This window comes from Eublepharis macularius, chromosome 2 (genome assembly GCF_028583425.1).
Source record: "Eublepharis macularius isolate TG4126 chromosome 2, MPM_Emac_v1.0, whole genome shotgun sequence".
NCBI classification, from domain to species: Eukaryota; Metazoa; Chordata; class Lepidosauria; order Squamata; family Eublepharidae; genus Eublepharis; species Eublepharis macularius.
In genome coordinates, this window is record NC_072791.1 from 148,873,733 (window position 1) to 148,898,285 (window position 24,553).

At 40.5% G+C, this 24,553-nt stretch overlaps 1 protein-coding gene across 1 annotated transcript in view; it reads right to left on the reverse strand.

The window, feature by feature from the left end:
* Nucleotides 1-24,553, reverse strand: part of ZDHHC5 (zinc finger DHHC-type palmitoyltransferase 5) — a 93,799-nt gene that overhangs the window by 59,281 nt on the left and 9,965 nt on the right. Inside the window, exon 2 of the mRNA XM_054971517.1 lies at nt 20,424-21,805. Coding sequence (XP_054827492.1) covers nt 20,424-20,527 — 104 coding nt within the window. The 5' untranslated portion in view covers nt 20,528-21,805. The remainder of the gene's footprint in view (nt 1-20,423; nt 21,806-24,553) is intronic.

The following is a 24,553-nucleotide window of genomic DNA, read 5'->3' on the forward strand; positions in this document are numbered from 1 at the left end:
GGAAGAAATTCTACTTCCTGCCTCCCCAATAGGATGGTGGGAAATACCCAAGATGTCCTCCGCCTCAGAGGGAGAAAGAGTAGATTAGAGACTAGACAATAAAGGCCACATTATTTTTTATGGATTTTTGTTTTTGTTTTTAAGTAGTGGGTAGATAACAGCCTCTCTGAGTAGACTAGGAAGGGTGCCCTGAGTTTGTGACTGATTTACTAAACAGCATGGTGACAAGTAGATAAATATTCTTCTCACTGCTGTCCCACTCAGGTATGGGCTAAATGAACAGTTCTTGCTCACCTGAGTCATAAACCTGAGCAACACATACAACAGATGCTTTATAGGCCATGTTCCACAAAGATTTTTCTTTTCTAGTGATTGCCTTTTAAGGCAAAGAAATGTGTGACACTGTGCCTTTAAGAGTATTACAACTCTAGGCCTGCAGCCATTTTTACTTCCATTTTCAGCCCTTTTGTGCCTCAAAGGAACTTTGGCAGGCTCTGGGTTCCTTTTCTGGTTTCCTTTCCTTTCTAATATCCTCTCAACTAGAAATAATGATGGGTAGCCATGCTAGTCTGACTGTAGTAGCAGAAAAGAGCAAGAGTCCAGTAGCACCTATAAAACAAACAAAATTTATGGTAGAATATGAGCTTTTCTGAGTCACAGCTCACTAATAAAATGTGTGGTAGGGTATAAGCTCTTCAGAGAAGTGAGCTGTGACTCACGAAAGCTCATACCCTACTACAAATTGTATTAGTCTTACAGGTCCTACTTAACTTTTGCTCTTTTCTACTACTAGAAATAAGGAAAGAGAATAGTACCACAGCTAAGAACATCCCTTGTTTATATCTCAGCTTTCTGTTAAAAAAAGTTGCTGGTAGTTATGTATCTAGGCTTAGGGAAGTTAAATATGCAATGTTTTATTTATCAGGTCAAAGAAGCAAAAATATATTGCTTGCTTTACTCCCAAAACTATTATAACTGTACTGTTTATATATTTTTTGTTTGAATAAGATTGTACAAGTTTCAATTTAATGTCTTAATTCAGAATTTGCATAACCTTTATACTATGCACATACTTTACTATATTTTCTTTTCTTTTATATAAAATTCTTTTAGGAAAAAAAAGATTGCTGGTAATGGTGGAAAGCACACTCAAATCGTAGCTGACATGGCAACCCCTGCTTGAGTTTTCAAGACAAGAGACTAAAGAGGTGGTTTGTCATTGCCTGCCTCTGCATAACAATTACTCTCAATTACTAACCATGGCCGACACTGCTTATCTTCTGAGATCTGACGAGATTAGGTTTGCCTAGGATATCCAGGTCAGCAAAAAAAGGTTGCAAATAAACACAAAATATCCCAGCATATACCCTCTTGAGCTGATAAAATTACTGAGCTCTTTTTTCAAGTTGAAATCAGATGAGTTCTACTGATTTCTACTAAAAAGATTTTCAAACCCAGTAGTTAGGGTATATGTGATGTTCAGTCTGATCACATGCATATTTATTTACAAGCCCTAGAGGGTTCAACCAGGCTTATCCCAACTAACTGCACACAGGATTGCAGCCTTGAAACAAGAATGTTTTTACAATCAAACTATTACTCCAGCCAGCCTAGCACAATCTACTCTGACTGTGCTACATGGAAAATAGTGGTGGAACTGGACTTTGCCAAGTGCTAGTTGAAAATAAATGCTGGCTATCATGCCCAGCCACAATTTGTAGATTTCTGTCTATAGCACCAGAATGCCAAGATTTGAGGATTAAGAGAATAACTGAATATTTCCTGTTCACCTGGCCCTAAAACTAAAAAGTCTAGCAATGGTGATGTATCTCTAGACCACTGAGGTTTGAGATTACAGCTTCATCATCACCTAACCGTAAACCTCAGCAGTCAGTACCTATGAACATTTGTCCTACAGTGCTAGCCTGCAAATTTGCACAGTCAACTGATCATGAAGCTAGCTCTAGATCTCGGTAGACTGGTATTACTGTGCTATCTAGGGGGGTATTATGGAGTGCTGGTAAACAAAAGTTGAGAAGTTTTTTTTTATATAAATAGGATTGCTCAAAACTAGAGGTGGGTACGAACCAGGAAAAAAACGAACCGATTGGTTCATGGTTCGTCCCATTTCACAATCCATGAACCATGTGAACTTGTCCCATTTTGCAAACTGGTTTGTGGGGTTTAAATACCCCTTTCCATGCTGCTGTGAAGTGGCACAGAAAGGGGCATTTCACCCCCCGCCCACACACACACACCAGCTTGGATCAGCAGCTTGTTGGGGATCTCCCTGACAAGCAGCTGATGGGGGGGGGTTAAATGCCCCTTTCCATGCTGCTTTGCAGCAGCACAGAAAGAGGTATTGGGGTTTTACATGAACCAAACAAACTGGCAGACCAGTCTGTGGAAGATCGTGGAAAAGGGGCTTCCACGAACCGCTGGTTTGCAAAGCATGAACCGGCCCAGTTCGTGACGAACTTTAGTTCATCTTGCAATTCGTGCACATCTCTACTCAAAACGGATTCAATATGAAGTTTTAAGGAATTATGCCTATATGTCAATGATGTATACTTAGTATACAACCTGGATAATTACAAAGTAAAGAGTTGTAAAGCCAGGCTATTCTGCACAAAGTATTTCACAACTTATGACACGCTAACAGAAATCCATCAGTACAGAATACTGTTCTACAGAACTTTGCTCAGAGGTGTTTAAATTTTCTTTGTGAAATTGGGAATATTTCTTACCTTGGCTTGGTTAGCTTTTCTCGAAACACAACAGTCTACAACAAAAATCACTCCTAATTACATTTAAGTTTAGTCATATGACCTGATGCTTCTCCTAATTAAGTCCATAAATTAAAATGGTCTTCTTGGCCTGGGAATATAATTCTTAGTACCTGATGAGCCAATTGGAAGTTATGCTTATGCAGCATAAGAATTTAATACTAAATTAACTTGAGTCATGTAATTACCGAACATCAAAAGCTAAGTGCGTGCTGAATAAACAGAGCAGACTATTATCAATTTCTCACCCTAAAGTTAAAAAAGTAATCAAAAACCACATTAGAGTTTGACATCATGAAATTAAATCTTTTTCTTCATTTTTCATGTATTTGAGCTTCTGTATCTATGCTTTAACTTTTCCAGAAACACACACTTTATAGTGAGTGTTCTTATATGAAACATAGCAATAAAAAGACATATGCATCCAAACAGTCTTGCTGGAAATTCTTGAAATTAGCCTGGGTTGCCTTCAGTTGCCCACTTGACTGACACTCTTATTAGAAAAAAAGAGGTAGATCATCTAGCTCTGCCAAATCAACAGGACATGGCTTTAAGCCTTATACCTATTGCTTCTATGGATCTTAAGCTGCAACTTATTTACAAAAAAATATTTTTAGGATATACTGGATACCATAGCATCTTTTTAGTAAAGGATTAAGTGCAGCGTCCAACTGTTGGCATAATTTACAAGATGCATCTCTTAAGCATATGCTTTGGACATATCCAGTTACTCAGTCCTTTGGGGAGGAAGTTAGTAGTCATTAATTTTGTATTATAACACATTTATTTTTGCGGAAGTTTACTATTTTTTATCTATTTTCCTGTCTCATGGAACATAATCGTTGGTCAACGGAAAGGGACCCTCCATGTCCTTAAAGTCTCTAAAAGACTTATACTGCAACACTGGAAAGACAAAAGCCCAATTCCTGTAATTAATTGGATTGAGGACCTTATAAACTTATCAATATTCAAACATCACATATGGACAAAAATTGTGTATGGACTATTTGGGTACCTTTCTTAGAAGCCTATGTATAGATTTGCCAACATTGTTTTTGTTTTTTTGCTTTGCACAAGTAAGTTTTTTAAAAAAATAACCAAAAAGGGACCTCAATACGGATAAGATATTTATTTCAATGCCAGAATTTCAAAAGAATTATAAAATAATCCCTTCTCCCCACACCCCCCACCCCCAATTTCAGAATTAAGAAAATTAGGGAATTCCTAGAAAGAAGATCAGTTCACACATGCATGCTCAGCAGTGAATGATTGCAACATCAAATAATGACTTGCATATATGAACAGACACAGATCAACACTATGGATAGGCTTTTTGTATCATCTCAAATGAGATGGTTCAAGATAATTAGTATACATGTTCAATTTCGATCACCAAGAAATCATGTGATGTACATGCATTTACTTAACTGAAAAACGTATACTCCTACCTGTGGATCAAATGAGCAACAAAACAATTTAGAACATATTAAACAACTACAAGAAACACTAACTTCAGTACTTGCTCATATCCTGAAGCAGCTATGATATTAAAGTCCCTTCTAGGTCTCTGATGTTTCTTTCTCTTGCTACTATCCTTATGCAGTCACCAGGAAGCCTGTGGAAAATAACCTCTACAGGAAATATGCTGCCAAGTTGGAACTCTCTGTAGAAAGCAACATTTCTCCTTATCCAAACCACATAGTATGTAGCTCCAAGTTGTGTTCCGCATGTACAAACTGGCTCAGTTAGCTTTATTTTTCTCTCAGGGACACATGCAAAAGAATCAAGTATGTTCTCACACATCTACACCCACATCTAAAGATCTTTGAAAATGCAGTTGTTATAAACATGCCCATCTCAGACAGTTGCATGTTGAGAAAAAGATAAACATTCCAAACTAGTATATTTCAGCTATTAAAGTTCATTTTTAATATGTCTATAAATATGGGGGCTATACAAATTGTACCCATCTCTCTCAAAAGGATGTGAGATAAGAGTTCGGAAGTCTGGTTCAAAGATGTTTAACCATATGCTACAGTGCTAAGAGAGACCCCGACAAATAGTTCTGAAAAGAATTTAAATTGCAGGGCTTTGATCTGTCATGTCTGTGCCCCATCCATGCCACTACTTGATGCTGACCTGTTGTTTGCTGACCTGTTGTTTCTGAAACAATGTTTCATGCTATAACTTGATGTCATATTGCCAAAGCCATAACTGTTTCCTTTCAAAGGCTTCTTGAAGCTCCAGGTGCCTTATCTAACGGACTGTAGAAACGTTCAGTGCTTCTGACCTTGTATACTGCTCACTCCCATGAACTGCTATGTCTCAACTTTGATCTCTTGCTTTCTCAGTGTCTCGACTTGATAGTACAAATATGTGAGACGTTCTCAGGACAAGGTCGCGCCAAAAGTCCTGTTTTACGGTTGGAGTGGGAAGGAGCAAATGTGTGTGTTAAGAGGAAGGATTTTCCCACAGGTTACTATTCCTGTCAACCTGTTCTTACTGCTTAAATGCTTACCTTACCTCTGAGTAATTCTATGGACATATCTGTGGAAATGAACTGATTTCTGAATAAAGCCATTTAACCAAGAGCCTGGATTAATTGTTGCAATGGTACAGGGATCTATCTGCCATAGCCTGTCATCCATAGCCTGACAGCCTGTATTCATAGCCTGTATTACAATGCTTCAAATTTAATCTGAAGTTATAAAAAGTAGGCTAGCTAATTTCAGCTGACCTACAAACATAGCATGCATTCCAGCAGAGGCCACTTCAACAGGTACACATTGCAAACCCACAAAAGCTACTGCTATAAGTGTGCACACACTCCTCCCTTCCTTATGTACACTGCAGCAATCCACAGTGGGGAAGAACCTCAGCTCCCCTACTGCATCCTTCTTTGTACTTAAGGTGGGAATAAAGGGTTAAATGTTAGTCACTCCAGTCTATTATAGAATAACCCATGCTTATTAAAACTCATTCCTAAGAATGTGACTCAGTCCTAAGAATGCCTTTAAAAATTGATCCTGCAGCTAAACCTTTTCTGTCCTATGGACCGAAGCTCCAATATATACATAGTTTATCGCCACTGATATTTTCCTGTGTAGTCTGCATACACTCTCAGGAAAAATCAGCAGGCCTACCAGGTAAAATGTGATCGCATTAGATCACAGAAACACTCCTTCGTGCAACAAAGTAATAAATATTTCTAACAGCCATTGTGATAAATGGTCACATATATATATATATATATATTTATATATTTCAATTTATATACCGCCCATCCCCAGGGGCTCTGGGCGGTGAACAGTTAAAATCAATAAGAACAAGAACTAAAATCAATATACAAACAATAAAACAAATTAACAAAGTGCAGTGGTGGGGAGAACCCTCCCTCCCCCCACCCCAAAGGTGGGAGGCCGACATGGCACCATCCCCGAACGCCTGGCGGAACAGCTCTGTCTTACATATATATTACAAAGGCTGCTAATCATCATAGCACACCACCACTGATAGATGACCCCCCCCGCCATCAACCCGAAAACAAGCAATTTTTCCACCTATAAACCAGAGCATACTTTCTCCACAACAAAAGCCAAGTCAAAGCTTTTATATTAGAAACAGAGGACATATGTTTACAAAATTATAATGGTATGTATAGAACAAAATATCCCCCCCCCCGCCCATCTGTAACTCAGGGCCAAAGAAGTTAATGGTAGTACATTTGGAGCAGGTGACTTAGGAAGTTTGCTACAGTGAGATGGTAATGGAGTGTTATTGATCAAGGTCCAACATTTAGCCATTACCCTATACCAAACTGGCTACATTGCACATAAAATCATCACAGACAGAACTATCTTTCAGTGGAAGAGAATAGGACTCAAGCAGTTCCAAAGCAGATCTGCCTCACCATGAACAACTAACAAAAAGTGAAACTGAAGGTGCCCTCAATAAAAGTTAAATTGTATAAACAGACTGCTAATACATCCTCTCAGCTTTTTGAACGTACTAAAGTTAGTATATTAACTGTTTTATCTGGGGTTTTCCCCCTTTTAATGTAAGGAATGTAAGTATGTTACAAAGATATATAACTTTAAAACCACGTTGTGTGTTCTGCTGATTCTTCCAAAATAAAAATTTCAGTTTACTTTTAGCTACCAGAAAAACTTTGTCATTTATTCAACATGTAAAATGAAGGTTGTTGTGGGTTTTCCGGGCTGTATTGCCGTGGTCTTGGCATTGTAGTTCCTGACGTCAGGAACTACAATGCCAAGACCACGGCAATACAGCCCGGAAAACCCACAACAACCATCGTTCTCCGGCCGTGAAAGCCTTCGACAATACATGTAAAATGAAGTTTAACTATTTTTTAAACAGCAGTCAAACATGATAAATCTGAACCAAGCCCATTTAAGACACAGAAAGAATTCACATTTTACAGGATTTTACATTTTACATTTCACATCAATGACTATACTTGAAGAAAACAGAGGATGGCCATCAGTGTGCTTGTGAGCGTGCTAAGGCATTCTGCTGGTCATTTTTAGAGACAGAATGGAAGATTTGAATTCACTTACCATGAAGCTTCCTTTCTCGATGGTTCGGCAGTGGGGCATTCCGGAAGAATGGGAACTTAGCTCCTCCTTTCCAATGCAGGGTCAGCCGACTCTTTCGATCCCAGAGGGGAGGGGCTCGTTCCAGCATTCTCCAGTTCCTCTCTAAGCCATGTACCTCTGAACCTGCCTGAATCTTGGAAAACACCATGTTGCCCTCCCTTACACAACTTCAAACCCCTTCCCCCCACCCAAAGGTTGCAACTAAGAACTATTTACATCATTATGTCTACAGTGATCGCCTTCTCTAATCAGCATCTGCTTACACACCCTCTAATCCCCGGAGCCCTTCTCCCTTTATGAACTTACAGGGTGGGTCGGAATGCCCCACTCCTGAACCACCAAGAAAGGAAGCTTCCATTCTCCGGTGGTTGGGAGTGGGGCATTCCGGACAATTGGGACATCTAACAGCAGTATGCCCCAGGGAGGGTCCAATTTTAGCTCTGTGATTAGAGAGTATGTTGTAACACCCTCCTTCCAAAGGCTGCCTGTGCTGAGACTATTCTATAGGGCCTTGTGAAAGAATGCACTGATTTCCAGGTTGCTGCCTTGCACACTGTCTCTAGAGATGCAAATGCTCTATATGCTGCTGATGTGGCTGCCTCTCTTAAGGAGTGCGCTGTAATACCCTGTGGTGGTTCTAAGTCTCTGGCCTTATAAACCAAAATAATGCAGCCCCTAAGCCATCTACTTAAGGTAGAAGTGGACACACTGATTCCCAAGGAAGACCTACGAAACAAGTGACTCTGATTTTCTTATTAGTTTGGTCCTCTCCATATAAAAACTCAATGCCCTGCGAACATCCAGGCAGTGCCATTTCTTTTGTCTTGGACAGGGTTAGGGCAAAAGGATGGGAGGACTATCTCTTCATTCCTATGAAAGACTGAATTTATTTTAGAAATGACAATTGGGACTGGTCTAAGCATCACTTTATCTTTGTGGAACACACACAGCTCTTTATCCACAGACAGGGCTTTAATTTCAGAAACCCGTCTTGCTGATGTGATGCCTACGAGAAAAATGGTTTGAAAGGTCAGTTCTTTCAATGGAATCAGAACACCCAGCTATTTACGGGACACCACTGACTTCCTCAGGAAAATACAGTCCATTGACAACCTACCTGATGACACCATCCTAGCAACCATGGATGTGGAGGCTTTATACACCAATATCCCACATGCAGATGGACTACTAGCCATAGGGAATACTATCCCGGACAAAACCACAGCACACCTCGCCACTGAACTTTGTCACTTCTTACTCACTCACAATTACTTCGAATTTGGTGACAACTTATATCTACAGATTAATGGCACAGCCATGGGCACACGCATGGCACCACAATATGCTAACATATTCATGGCGGACTTGGAACAATGCTTCCTCAGCTCCCATCCACTGGAACCACTACTATACTTAAGATTCCTGGATGACATCTTCATCATTTGGACCCATGGGAAGGAAGCTCTTGAGAGATTTCATCAGGACTTCAATAACTTTCACCCTACTATCAACCTAAGCCTGGACCACTCTACACAACAGGTACACTTCCTGGACACCACTGTACAACTACATAATGGACGAATAAATACCACCTTATACCGGAAACCAACAGACCGATACTCATATCTACATGCCTCCAGCTACCACCCTAAACATACCACTCGGTCTATTGTCTACAGCCAAGCCTTACGTTACAACCGTATCTGCCCCAATGCTCTCGACCGAGACTCACACTTAAGAGATTTACAACAAGCACTTTTGGGACTACAGTACCCACCAAATGAAGTGAAGAAACAAATCAACAGGGCCAGACCAGTACCCAGAAACAGTCTACTCCAGGACAAACCTAAAGGAACTAACAACAGAACACCACTGGTTGTCACCTATAGCTCCCAGCTCCAACCCATCCAACGTATCATCAGTGAGCTACAACCCATCCTGGAAAATGATACCTCTCTCTCAGAAGCCCTGGGTGGAAGACCTTTCCTTGCCTACAGACAGCCCCCCAACCTTAAACGACTTCTCACTCACAACCATGAATCGGCCAGCAGAGTCACCAGCACAGGTACCAGGCCCTGCAACAGACCCAGATGCCAGCTCTGCCCCTATATCTACCCAGGGAATACAATTACAGGACCCAATGGCATCAACTACACTGTCTCTGGCTCTTACAGCTGCTCATCCTCCAATCTGATATATGCCCTCATGTGCCAACAATGTCCTTCTGCTCTGTACATTGGACAAACCAGCCAACCTCTACGCAAAAGAATAAATGGACACAAATCTGACATTAGAAATGGAAACGTCCAGAAACCAGTGGGAGAACACTTCAATCTACCAGGACATTCCATCAAAGACTTAAAGGTCGCTGTAGTTCAACAGAAACCTTTCAAAAACAAAATCCAATGGGAGGCTGCTGAACTGGAATTCATATGCAAATTTGACTCTGTCAAGCTGGGACTGAATAGGGACTATGAATGGTTATCACATTATCACAGGTAACAGATTTCCTCTACAGAGGTGGGGTCTGGGGGAGCTCAGTGGCACCTGACGTGGGCTTTCGGGAACCACAGATCTTTGTCAGATGCATCTGGCAGGGAGAGCTGTGGTTATCGAAGGCTCATACTGCATTGGAATTGGATGGTCTAGCTGTTTGGCTGCTACAAACTAACAGGGCAAACTCCTTTGAAGCCAACTGATACACACACTAAAAGGAGATGTTTACATATACTAGCAAAGGAATGTTTTGATTGCACCCTCCCCCTTCCCCCCCTAATTGCCTCTTCTCTCTCCTCCCCTTCTCTCCCTCCTCTTCTGTATTTGACCAGTCTCTGTATCATGCATCTGACGAAGAGAACTTGATTCTCGAAAGCTTATGCTACAATAAAATTGGTTAGTCTTAAAGGTGCTACTGGACTCTTTTTGATTTTGCTACCACAGACTAACACGGCTAACTCCTCTGCTTCAATGAAATCGACGCCATCGATTCAAAGGGTTCCTTGGTTACAGCTTTCAATACAATATTGAGGTTCCATGTGGGGAATCTATGTACACTTGGACAGTAGATGAGTGTACTCCCCCTTAAGAATCTCTTGATGTGTGGGTGTTGAGATAGAGGTCCCCTTTTTGTAGGACCCCTAATGGCTGAGATAGCTGATACTTGTCTCTTGAGGGTACTAGAACCAAGCCCCTTGTCCAGCCCCTCCTGGAGGAAAAGAAGAATCTCTTTAACTGGTGCTCTTAGAAGATCCGTTTCTCTCTTTGTACACCAGTCCTGAACACCTGACAGGTGTTGTAACTCTTGTTTGTGGAATTTTTTCTTGATACCACCATCATCTGGATCACTGGCTCTGCGTATCCCAGTTCTTTCAGTTGTTTGCGCTCAACCGCCACACTGTGAGTCTTAGCATAGCGGGTTGAGGATGTTGGACAGACCCTTGGATCAGTAAATCCTCTTGTAGCAGTAGATGCCACAGTTCCATGATCAATAGTCTCACTAATTCCTGGAACCATGCCCTCTGGGGCCAATGTGGTGCTATTAATATTACCTCTGCTTTTTGTTTATTTTTTTGTACTACTCTGTGAAGCAGTTGTACTGGAGGAAAGGCATACAGGAGTTGTTTCGACCATTTGCAATTGAGGGCATCCACTGCCCATGCCTGAGGATCCTGAGTCCTTGAGATGTAAGTTTGTACCTAATTGTTTGGTTTGCTTGTGAAGAGGTCAACCTGAGCCTTCCTGAATCTTTGGCAGATTTGGCAGAATATTGTTTTGCATAGCCTCCATTCCTCTTCATCTACAGTTTTCCTGCTCAGCCAGTCTGCCACTATGTTGTCCTTTCCAGCTAAGTGTGTCACCTTTGTGGATTTGAGGTGTCTCTCTGCCCAGATCATGATTACGCTGGCTTCTTTGTGAAGAGATTTGAACCTTGTTCCCCCTTGTCTGTTGATGTATGCTTTTGCTGTCGTATTGTCTATTTGGACGAGCACGAGACAGCCCATCAACAGGTCCTGGAACTCTATCAGACCTCTCCTGATGGCTCTGTGTTCTAGCAAGTTGATGCTCTGGGACTTCTCTTCTTCCTTCCACTTCCCTTGGGCCATCCTCCCAATGGAATGTGCCCCCCATCTCCACAGGCTTGCTTTCGTGGTCACGATTATCCTTTTTCGGCTTTCTGAAAGGGATTCCCTCTGAGAATCTGTTCGGATCTTGCCACCAGTTGAGCTCTTGAATCAGATTTTCCAGAATCTGTAACAGTTTGTGCCTTTTCTGTGCTATGAGGTCCTGGTATCGCAGGAGAAATTTCTGAAGGGGATGTGTGTGGAACCTTGCTCATTGTTCTATGTCCTGGCATGAAACCAGGGTCCCCAACAGTTGTGCCAACATCATGACTCCAACCTTCCATTGGTTTCTGACCTGTTTCAAGATGGATATGAATTTTACTTGCCTCTCTTGCGATAAGAAGACTCTGTCCCTGATTGTGTTTATGTCCACCCCCAGATGGGTGATCATTTGGGTGGGGAAAAGGGAGCTCTTTTCCATGTTTATTATGAATCCGTGCTCTCACAAGCAAGATGTTGTAAGATCTACTGCCATCAAGCCTGCCTCCAGCGATGGGGCTTTGATGAGTAAGTCATCAAGATATGGGAAGAGGGACACACCCTAAAGCCTCAGGTGTGCCACCACAGTTACCAGTATCTTTGTAAATACTCTGGGCAATAACTTCAGACCAAAGGGCAGTGCCCGGTACTGGTAGTGCTCCCCATCGTACACAAATCATAGGAATATTCTGTGTGACTTCCTTATAGGGACATGCAAGTAGGCCTCCAAGAGATCAATGGATGCCAAGAAATCCTTTTCTTGAATGGTTGTCACTATGGAGCTGATTGTTTCCATTTTGAATTTGTGAGTCCTGACAAACTTGTTTAGCCACTTTAGGTCCAGTATTGCTTTCGTGTCTCCATTCTTCTTTGGTACAATGAAGAGGACTGAGTACACCCCTTGGGCTCTGTGATCTTCTGATACTGGTTCTACAGCTTCTATTTCTAGCAGGTGGTGAATGGCTTTTTGTAAGAGCATGTGTTTCCTTCCTGATTTGTTCTTTGGTACCTGTCTGAAGCAACTGGGGGGCATCAAGGTGAATTCTAGGATGTAGCCATTGTTTATTATGTCTAGTACCCATTTGTCCATCACTGAGCGATTCCATACGTGTGAAAACTTGTGTAGATGCCCCCTGACCCTCTGTGGTACCTGACTTCCCGGATAGTCATGCCAAGGGGATTTTTTTTTAATTTTTATTGGATTAGATTATAATATCATTCAGTGCATTCATTACCCCCTTGTAAGTCTATTTCTAACCCCCTCCCTTTCCTCCCCCCTTTTTAGTTGACTTCCAACAGTTTTCCAACCCTTAGTCTATTTTATTACTTAATTACTTAATATCTCATATACCCTATTAAACACACACTTAATACTCTTTTCTCTAAGCTTATTAAATCTCTACTAAAAATATCTCTATATCTCTATGGTACAAGTTTCCCTTTAAATACCTCAGGTAAACCATATATTCTACCTAAAATAATGCTAGCATAATCATATATATTAGCAATCAAGATATTAAAAATATAACATTACATCCATTTTACTTTCCGATTATCTAAACTCTTTACTTTCCACAATCCTCCTGATTCTAATATTAACTTAAACTCTAATATTCTATTACACACCCATCTTTTACTTTTTCTTGTTCTGAGCTTATTTTAAGTCTATAAGGTAACTGTTATACTCAAATATCTATTATATACTCTTTACTTAAACTATATATTGTACATAATATCTAGCTAGCTTAATCTTATATATCTTATGTATCCATAGTAAAACATCTATTATTTAATACTCTATAATTTTTACTTTTATCATAACCCCAATAGTAGCTTAGATTTCTATAATTATATTCCCCCTTTCCTGGTAAAGTCACTTCTCTCTTCTTCTTCTATTACATTTCAATAATTCTCGAACTGCCACAGTTCCCCTTTCACGTCCCATTTTTTTTCTAGATATTGTTTCAATTTCTCCCAATCTGCATTAAATTGTCCTGGATCAAGATCTTTAAGTTTTCTTGTCATTTTGTCCATCTCAGCCATGTACAGCAATTTATAAATCCAATCTTCTGTAGTTGGTATTTCTTATACTTTCCATTTCTGCGCATATAAAAGTCTTGCTGCTGTAATCATGTAAAATAACAATGTTCTATACTGCATTGGAACATCTTCCATTCCCAAGTTCAGTAGCAGCAATTCTGGGTTCTTATTTATTTGGGTTTGCAAAACCTCATTAATTACTTCAATTATATCTCCCCAGTGTTGCTTCGCTACCTCACAAGTCCACCACATGTGGTATAATGATCCTTCATGTTTTTTACATTTCCAGCATTTATTCGACATATTAATATTTCCTAGCGCAATTTTCTTTGGTGTCAAGTACCAACGATAAATCATTTTGTAGACATTCTCTTTAATACTTGTACATGTTGTAATCTTCAAAGTCGTTTTCCACAGGTATTCCCACGCCTCCATTGTTATTTCTTTGTGAAAATTTATAGCCCACTTCACCATCTGGACTTTTACTGTTTCATCCTCTGTAAACCATTTTAAAAGTACTTTATAAATCCTTGAAATTTCCTTTTTACCTTCTTGAAAAATTACATCTTCTAATTCTGAATTCTCCATTCTTATTCCTCCTTTCAAACAGTCCGAATTGTAAAGATCTCTGATCTGTCTATATTGAAACCATCCATAACATGGAGACAGCTCTTCTTCTGTTTTTATTCTCAATTTTGAAAATTCTACTCGAGTTATCTCCTTGTAGGTTAAACATTGCTGCTCATTATCAACAGCTCTCAGATCTATTACTTCATACGGAACCACCCAAGAAGGAATTCCTTCTTGTAGGTAATTTTTATACTTCTTCCAAATTGTGAAGAGGCTTCTCCGGATATAGTGGTGTATAAACATAGAGTCTGTTTTTACTTTATCGTACCACAAATATGCATGCCATCCAAATGTTTTTTTGTATCCCTCCATAGCCAATAACTTGCAGTTTTTCAACGTCATCCATTCTTTTATCCATGCCAAACATATTGCTTCGTGATATAGTCTTAGATTGGGCAGCTGCATTCCACCTCTCTCTTTAGCGTCCTGCAATACTTTCATTTTCACACGAGGTTTCTTGCCTGCCCACACAAAGTCCAATATTTTCCTCTGCCATTTTTCGAACTGTTTGGAGTCTCGGATAATTGGAATTGTTTGTAACAAGAACATCACTCTTGGCAATACATTCATCTTTACTGCTGCAATTCTTCCCAACCATGACAAATTCAACTTATTCCATTTTATCAAGTCTCGCTCTATTTGTATCCACAATTTCTCATAGTTATTCCAAGGGGATCTTTTTTGATCCCTTCAAAGGACATCCTGTTTTTCCATATGAGAAGAGTCTATTTGTGTCTCTGGTCTTTGGATGCCATTAATCTTTAATTGGTCTTGTGTTGTTTGTACACCATGTTCTCTTGGAGTCTCAAAAGCGCTGGAAATTCCTTGGTTTGCTCTCTTTTTTCCTCGATGGTAGGATCTTTTTCTTTTCTTTGTCCTCTACTAGATACCTATCCAAGGCCTCACCAAAAAGGTTGACCCCCTTGAATGGAATCCCTGCCACCTTGGCTTGTGCTGCTGGATCAACATCCCAATTTCTGAGCCACATATTACGTCTGGCTGCTACACTGAAAGCCATAGCTCTAGAGGCTAACTGCCAGATGTCTAAGGAAGCATCTGCTGCGAAAGCCGCTACTAGTGTGATCTTCATCTCATCTTTGATCTCTTTCAGCACTTCCTTCCCTGCCGCCACAAGGTCTGAGGCCCGGGAATATGCTGCCCTTGTGAAGAGTGAACCCGCCACTGATGCCTTGAGTGACATGGATGATGCTTCAAAATCTCTGTGGAGGGCTTGCTCTATCCTTTTGTCACAAGGGTCCTTGGGTATGCCTTGCGCATCCATGGGTAGCATGGAGGTAGATACCAAACTGTCCACTGGGTCATCTACCAGAGGCAACTTAAGTTTTTTAGTAGCCTCTGGAGTCAGTGAGTAAAGCCTCTTATAGACTACATAGGGAGCTTTTGGTTTGGCTGGGGTTTCCGATTCTGTCTTGATCACATCAAAAAATTTTGCTGGCAGTATGCCTGAAGTGACAGTCCCTGACTTGGGGAGAACTCTCTCTGACCCCTCTGGGAATTCCAGATTTGGTTCCTCTTTCCCTTATGGTTTATGTGTTATCTCCAACACTCTCAGTACTTTGGGTAACAATCTACTGTAAATGGTTGTTGTTGGTTTCCTGTAGACCTTGTGACCTAACTGAAAGTTTGCTTTGCGGATGACCAGGGTATCTAGAAATGGAAGTTTACCCTCGATTTCTTTCTCCATGGTGAATTGTATGTTCAGGTGGATATTATTTTCCAGAGGATGTAACAGCCTTATTCCACCATTGTCTGACAACCAGTTACTTCCAATGGGATAACGAATTCTATGAACAGATGGATGGGGTGGCCATGGGAAGCCGGCTCAGCCCAGTTATAGCAAACTTCTACATGGAACATTTTGAAAAGACAGCTCTAGAATCAGCACCCCACAAACCTAGTCTGGTTCCAGTTCGTGGATGATACCCTTATCATTTGGAGCCACGGTGAGGAAGAATTGATAGAGTTTTTAAACCACCTCAACAATATCCGCAAAGCATACTTTCAGTTAGGTCACAAGGTCTACAGGAAACCAACTCACAGGGATCGGTACTTACACAAAAACTCCAATCACCACCTTCGACAGAAAAGAGGCATAATAAAAACATTAGTAGACCGTGCAAGACGGATATATGACCCACACTTTCTCAACGAGGAAACTAATAATCTAAACCATGCACTTCAAGCAAATGGCTACTCCAGAAATGAAATCAGAAGAGTAATTAAACCAAGGATAAATCAAACAACTAAGGAAAAACAGTCTCCCACAGGGAAAGTGTTTTTGCCATATATCAAAGGAATTACTGATCAGATGGGAAAGCTTATGAAAAAGCACAACGTGCAAATAGTATTCAGACCCACCAGAAAAATACAACAGATGCTACGATCAGCAAAAGACAGTAGAGACCCCCTCACTTCTGCAGGAGTTTACTGCATACACTGCAGCTGTGGACAAGTTTACATCGGGATGACACAACGTAGCATCCAGACAAGAATAAAAGAACATGAAAGATACTGCAGACTTGGCCATCTGGAAAAGTCAGCAGTGGCTAAACACAGCCTAACCCAAGCAGGACACAGCATCCTATTCCAGGACACTAAAATACTGGATAACACTTCCAACTACTTCGTCAGATTGCACAGGGAAGCCATTGAAATTCATAAGCATAAGCACAATCTCAACAGGAAAGAAGAGACCTTAAGAATGAATAGAGCATGGTTTCCAGTCCTGAAAAACACCAGGCTAACACAGTACTCTACATCCTACAATAGCCGTGCAGAGAAGATTAGCATATCAAGCACCAATCCATATGCAAAAGAACCTCCTCAGGATACAGTGAAGCCTCCCTCCATTAGCATTCCACACCCTGGGAAACTCTTACAGGATGACTCAGCCCAAACCCACCTTCCTGAGTAGATATAAATCACCTGCCAACATCTTCACCACGCTGTGACACTGAGAGATCTCTGTCTTTTGGTGCGACACCTCTGAAGATACCAGTCACAGCTGCTGGCGAAACGTCAGGAACTACAATGCCAAGACCACGGCTATACAGCCTGGAAAATCCACAACAACCATCGCTCTCCGGCCGTGAAAGCCTTCAACAAAATCCACTGTAAAGCTCTTGAGGAAACAGCCTAGTTGTGTATGGTAGGCATTAGTTCCTCTTCCTCCTGCTCATCCGATAACTCACCCTCTTCCCTATCTGAGGCAGATCCCTGAGAGTTCTCTGATTGACTATCTAGCAGAGGGCTAGGATCTCTGTGAGCTTGTTTCTCCTCCCTCCTTCTTCTCTTAGGTCTTAAGGGAGATTGAGATAAATCCTCTCTCTTTCTTTCCCTGGGACTGAATCTCCTTTTAAGGGATCTTCCCCATCTCTCTGAGAGTCCATGGGGAGACATCCTGGGAAAGCTCCTTAAGGGCCTCCCTGAACTCTCTCTTAATTTCTGTCTTAAGCCATGTCAACAAACTAATTTTAGCCTCTTCTCCCCCCAAGTCTAGTTCCTGGGATCTCTCCTGCTCTCCCCTCCCTGATCTCTGAGAAGAGGTGGAAGCCAGAGAATTGGGCAGATCCAAATCACACTTGGCGTTTGCAGTATCAGCTGTATCAGTGAGGCCTGCTCTAGCTGCCATATCAATTGCCAGACGTTCCTTCCCACAAAAACAGGAGAGGTTGGAAGGGAGAGAATGAAACATGAAAATGAAATAAGAGGCAGGTTGGGGATCCCTCAAACTAGGCCAATCCATCCCTCTCCCCTTCTAGGTAGTCTTACCACCTCCAGTGCTTATGCTGTAGCCTGCTTTTGCTTGTGCCTAAGGGTAGGAACACAGTTTAACTCGTCCCTTCCTCGCACCACGCTGGGCTGCTGCAATCGTTTTTGTGCCTCCCTAGATGAGCAGTTGCCAATGGAGGGGGTTCGCCCACAGAGCCAAGTTCGTCTCTGGAGACCGTCTTTTTTTCTTTTTTTTTTTCCTGGCTCCTAGGAAATTCAAGGACCATCGGCTCTTGTGCCCTCTGTGTCCTGTTTCAGGGCAATCACCCTCCGTGGACCTGAGGAAACCCAAAAGTCCATCAGTTGGGTAGCTCTGTGGCTTCACATCTTGAAAGATTAAGAGGGAGGAGAAGGGGGCAAAAAAGCCATTCCCGTCCTTCCTTGAAGCTTATTGTGCTTTAGTTCTAAGTCCATCTGATCCTTTGATATGCTGGAATCATCGCTCTCTGCAGAGCATAGTCGGAGCAGACCTGCATTCAAGCAGGGCCAGAAAAACTGGAGAATGCTGGAATGAGCTCCTCCCCTCCAGGATCGAAAGAGTTGGCTGACCCTGCATTGGAAAGGAAGAGCTATGTTCCCAATCATCCGGAATACCCAACTCCCAACCCCCGGAGAATGCTGGACACATTGTATAATCCAGTTAGGCAACTCTTACACGCAAAACAAATACTTCAAGATGAATCAAGGAAGATCAATTGGTATTATGTAGTTTGCTTTTAGTCTAGGAAACAATTTCTGTTTTCTGCCCCTACAGTCCTATCAAACGATACCCAAGTGTAGACAGTTTCTTACATGAAAGTATACCACAAATATTGCACTGTGGGTAACTGGTGCAGTTGAATAGGTTGTGGGTGTGTCACCAGAAAAAGACTACAGAATAATGCAGCACAAGAGGTTTTTTTCCCTTCTATGTAAGAAGCTTGCTCTAGTCAAACAGTAGCTCCCTAAGCTGGTATCAAAAGCAAATTGACTGCCACTAGTAGTATGGACTATAAGGATTCTCATTATATTCTAGGTTGGAATGGACACTGGTGTCTACCCACAAACCTGCGGGGAAGACAAAAAGGTAAGCCCTCAGTACAAAGCATGAAAAAGACCATCATGCAAACTAGAACTACCTCATCTCTGAGGACGAGCAACAGTCCTTATGAGATTTTTCACCAACCTGCAGTATAAGGATAATCTCGCTCTCACCATAAACAGCTGCCATGAAAAAGAACAAGTCACCATTAGTTCACATGAGCACATTTGAACTAGAAACAGTAAGGAGTTATTCAAGTTTGTGCATTAAGATAGGTACATCACAGCCAATTTCTGTGGCTGCAATTATTTAACAAGACAGAAGCACTACCTCTATACTGATAATCACTTATTCCTCTCCAAATTCTATACTGAATGTTATTCCTCTCCAAAGTCCTTAAATAGCAAATAGGCAGTGCAATGATATTAACCAGGCTGCTTACAGATGAGCCCTATGACCACATGTATAATCTCTGCACCTTAACAGAGTCCACAAATTTCAGAAGATCCATAGAAACTAGTGATTTTGTACAACACAACTATACAACCTCTTAAGGTTTAATTTTTCTACTGTAATTCAGTTTTACAGCTGTCGAATAAAATTTTTCTGTATTTCAGATTATGAGGCATACTAACATTTAGAGTAGAGAAATACACACAAGATCTTCAGACTCACAACTTCAGTTCAGTTCTTTATTAGCATTTAACAGACATGCAAGTTACTCTGCAGTTAAAAAAGAAATCTCAGTGCCTATTATTGCTTACTGGTAGGTCTCCCACTGCTGGATAACACCTTTCCTTTGGGCTATAAGCAGGAAAAAGCAGTAGCAGCTCTACCTACCACTGGTACATGGCACCATCACTTTATAATGCAAGCGAACCCTCAGACATCATTATGGCACAGTCTCGGTGAGGATACCGAAAATGAGCTTCCTCAATAATCCCTACAATGTGAACCATTATGTTTGCTATGTATTACAATCAAGAATTCCCTTACATGAAGTCTATTATTTCCAACAATGTCCTGTTTTATAAGCTGCAAGAATGGGATCATTCAAGAAAGAAACAGAAATTGATCTTGCCCATTGAAAATGAGCAAGAGCTAATACTTTCATCTTAACTTATATGCAACATGCATGCAAACTTCAGAGCTAAACATAAATATACAAAACACTGTGTTCTGCGCAGATGACATTATGTTTTAATATCAGGTCAGATTTATCCCACTGTGATTTTATAATCTATACTTCTCTCTGCATAGGACTATGAAATAAGTATATGAGCTCTTTATGTCTTGTTTTGACCAAACAACCAAGTCTGCAAAGGCAACATAACAGAAAGAAATGCTGCTATTGGATACTCTCAACACAACAGTCTCCTGTCCAGATACTGTTGCTAGCTCAACCCACCCACTGAGACTAGATATTTTCTTAACTCACGTAAAAGCGAAGAAGAGGGTGGTGGCTCCTACTAGGAAGATTGCAGCAGCTGATACTGGGACATACTTGCTGGGTTTGAATCTTTTTCCAGATGCTGCGGGCATGTTGGAGCTCTGGAGGATGATCCGCCCTGCAGCATAGCCCAGGCCCAACTGAAGTCAGAATGGACACGAAAATGGGGAGAAGGACCTTCAAAAAGGAACACAACTGTGTGAAGGGGAAACGTTTAACAGTTATCCAGGTTCTTGAAATTAACTGATATACCAAAATTAGATTAGATTTATGGTATAATCCTGATGGAATTGTTATCAGCAATAGAATGAAAGATGGAAGTATTCAGAATCGAAGTGTCATAGCAGACAATCAAGAGAATTCTATACTGAATCCCAAGATTTCTGGGAGCAAAGAAGATTTTAAAAATAGGCTTGTATTCCAATTTAAAGTTCTAGGACTCAGAATAGCTAGCAACAGGTAGAAGTTCTTGCACCAGGCAAGCTTTGAAAGGAAGTAGCTTGTGGAGCTGGTCCTCTTCAGAAGATGACACAAAGAGTTGAGAAATATAGCAGATAAAGCAGCTTAACTTTTTATGTGCAAAGGGGCAGGCTGAGCCAGGTGAACACTCCAAAGAAGTTGATCAATAATGGCATCAAGTCTCCACCAGATATTTTTTAAAAACAGTCAGAGTAGATTCCAACTCAGAATTTGGGGGAAAGATTCTCCTTCTCCTTTTCAATCTGATCTTAGTGTAAAACAATGCATGGTGGTTGCTACTCAAAGGAAGGTTATCCTGCTAGCAAAATCTGCCAGTCTTGCACATATTACTTCTCCACCCCACCCCCAAGTCTTCCTCTCTTGAGGCAGGAGCACTCCTGATTCCACGAGGAACTGGGGCTGTCTAGCAGTGGTGGTTTAATTTTGTTTATTTCTCAACTGCTAAATCCAGATAACAGCTGGTGCGAGGTTGAGCTGTAAATCCTTTTCTTTCAAGGGGGAGTGGGGGGCATGCTGAAAGGCTGGTCCTGTGTTTTAGTCTTCTTATTTGTTCCCTTCCATACAATGCCCCAAATCCTTTTTTAAAATACAGGCAATTACATGTCAAATTACATCTTTAATGATGAATCAGTTGTCTCTAGAGAAAGCCCAGCTGAAGAGGAACACAGTCTTGATCTCAGCTTTCAAATAATATTTTCCTAAAAATCCAAAATGCAATTGTCAGTTCAAGAAATGCTGACCAGGCCCCTCCACTTCTGAGTCCTTAGTTTGCTCCAAAATGATCCATGGTCAGGGTTTCTTCGCACAAGTAAAACCAATCCTTATTCATTCATGTTTGCTTTAAAACTCTCTAGTGATTACAACTCATCATCTTGAGTTCCTCCTTTTACCTAGAAAAGAAAAAATTAAGTTAAGCATTTTTGATAGCACATTAAGAATACTGAAGAGAAATGACAGTGGAGTAAAATAACTTTCACACAAATGTTAGGAGAGTTGAGTACTCCTAAACAAGGGACATAGGTTTGTCCATGTGAGATGGGTTTTATTTAGGAAAACATCAACACACATTAAGGATCATAATTCATTTAAGGAAAAATCTTTCAGGAACTTAAGTATATATTAACTCGTTTGAAGTTTGGATTGGCTTCATTTTAGCCTAATAAAACTGAAGCTCAACTATCAAATAGCTTGCTTTTATACTGGGCACATCAAAGAAAACAGCAAATTCTCAAAAAAGTGAGTCTACTAAACAGCTACACTTTGAAAAAATATGCATGTCGCCTCAACATAATCTCTACTCTTCCAGAATTTTGAAGTTGTCTGTTGTTATGATATTTAGGGCTGACATATATTTAAAGGGAGAGAAAAAATATGAACTCTCTTCTACAGCCCAGTGTATTCTCCTTGAAAGGCAATATCTACAGTTTTAAAATAAATTTTAAAATGTATTATGTTTTAAAATACCTTTAGAAAATTTTCCTTTCACTAACATTGCTCTGCATAACATGATAAATACACTCCCATGTTCATGAGGCAGATGTAGAGCTCGTACAGCTAGGCAAACAAGAAGATCAGACGTGGATAGGCTTCTCTAAATGTCATTCAAAGATGACCAGTCCATTCAGAACTCTAAGCAGCAATTATATAGAGATTATTTTGAAATGGAGACCATTACAGACAACCTCATCAAATTTGGAAGTCTATACATCTCTATACATTACTGACAGTATAATTCTAAACAAAGTTACAATCTATTTAGGACAGCATTATGAACAACCTGAGTAACAGATTTGGTAAATTACTCCCCTTAACACAATGATTACTTGTCCTACAGCCAACACCGCTGATATTTTATATACAAATAGGATTCTTTTAAAAAACTAGCCATTTACACGAATTAGCACAAAAATCAGCGAAATTATTATAAATCAGGACAAACGGAATTTAGATTAAATTTCACTGCTAAGCTTCACTGCTGTCATAGTAACTGCAGTCAGTCTCACCTTCATTATTCTATAGCCTCTAAGGAAAATTCTATTACATTACACATAAATTAGTACTGTTTTCATTTTACTTCAGTTCTACCTGTGTAAGTGTATTCTAATAAAAATCATAGACAGATCTAGAAAGTCATGAAATTATGGCATAAGCAAAGATATATCCTGTAAAACAAAGTCAAATATATATTTATTCCATTACTGGAATAACATAAATTGTATGATGAGAATAATATTTAATTTCATTATTTTCCAATAAACTCATATTTAATACTTGCAAAATAACTCGGATATGGTGCAAGGCACTCTAGATGAGCCACTGAGAGTAGGGGTGTGCACAGGAAAAAAAAATTGGTTGGTTCACTTCAGTAATACTAAACTGGAAAAAACCTCAGAATTTGGGGAATACTGAATACATTCTCTACTTCAATTCGATAATACAGAGTAAATTGGGTAGAATTTGGCCATTATTTCCTACGGGAAACTGAATTTGAAAATTTCTAGTGGCCAGGGTGGGGGTGGGTAGTCATTTTTTTTATCAAATTCCACCAAATTTGCAGCAGACCTACCCCTAACTGTCCTCTAATGATCCCCAAGTTTCATAAAGTTTGGGCCCGGGGGGGGGCATTTTATGGCCCTACCAAAGAAGGTGCCCCCAGCCACCTCTAATCTCCATTATTCCTTATGGGGAAAACTCTCCGGGGGTTTCCAGGGGGCTGGGGGTGGCATTTTGCAAGCAAAATCCACCAAATTTGTCAGGAACCTACCCCTAACTTCCTTCTAACAACCCCCCTCCCAAGTTTTATGAAGACTGGACCACAGGGGACATTTTATGGCCTTGATTAGTAATTGGATGGGAGACCTCCAATGAAGACCAGAGTTGCAGAGGAAGGCAATAGCAAACCACTTCTGTTAGTCTCTTGCCCTGAAAACCCCACCAGGGGTTGCCATAAGTCAACTCTACCTCGAGGGCTCCCGCCTCCTTCTCCAATGGTGCCAACATGCACCTCCAATCACCATTATTCCCTATGGTTAGGAAGCAGAAGTATAAATTTCAATGTTTAGATTGCTTGGTAAAAATGAATCCCCTAAAAATCAAGATCATTATTTAAATTAATGGGTCAAGCCCATATAAATGAAAAAAGCTGGAAGGTCTTTCAACAACAACTATCCCTTGCCCTCTGAGTAAATTTGGCATTTGCAGATCTCACTGCTGATTTTAATAGGATATACTGGAATAAACTATGGCTGAAACTGTGAGGCACAATGGTGACAGACAACATCCCTATCAAAAATACTTTATACAAATACAATCAATAAGAAATGAAGTAGGAGTAGCTGTCAGACTTTACAATGTAATTTTACTACCAGAGGCATGAAACAAACCTATCAGATCAGATCCATTCTTATTCAATCATTACGTAAGTGGCTAGTTCTACAAAACACTGGGATATTGCCCTGTGTTAATTATATCACGCACAGTAACCATATTAGAATACACTTGGCGACACAATACTACTGTCAACTGCACAAGCTGATTGCTATAACATTATGGAACGTCTGTCAGAGGAAATTGTTAAATGTCAATTATAGCAAGACCAAGGTAATAGATTTGGAGTCTGTTCTACTTACCATAAACTG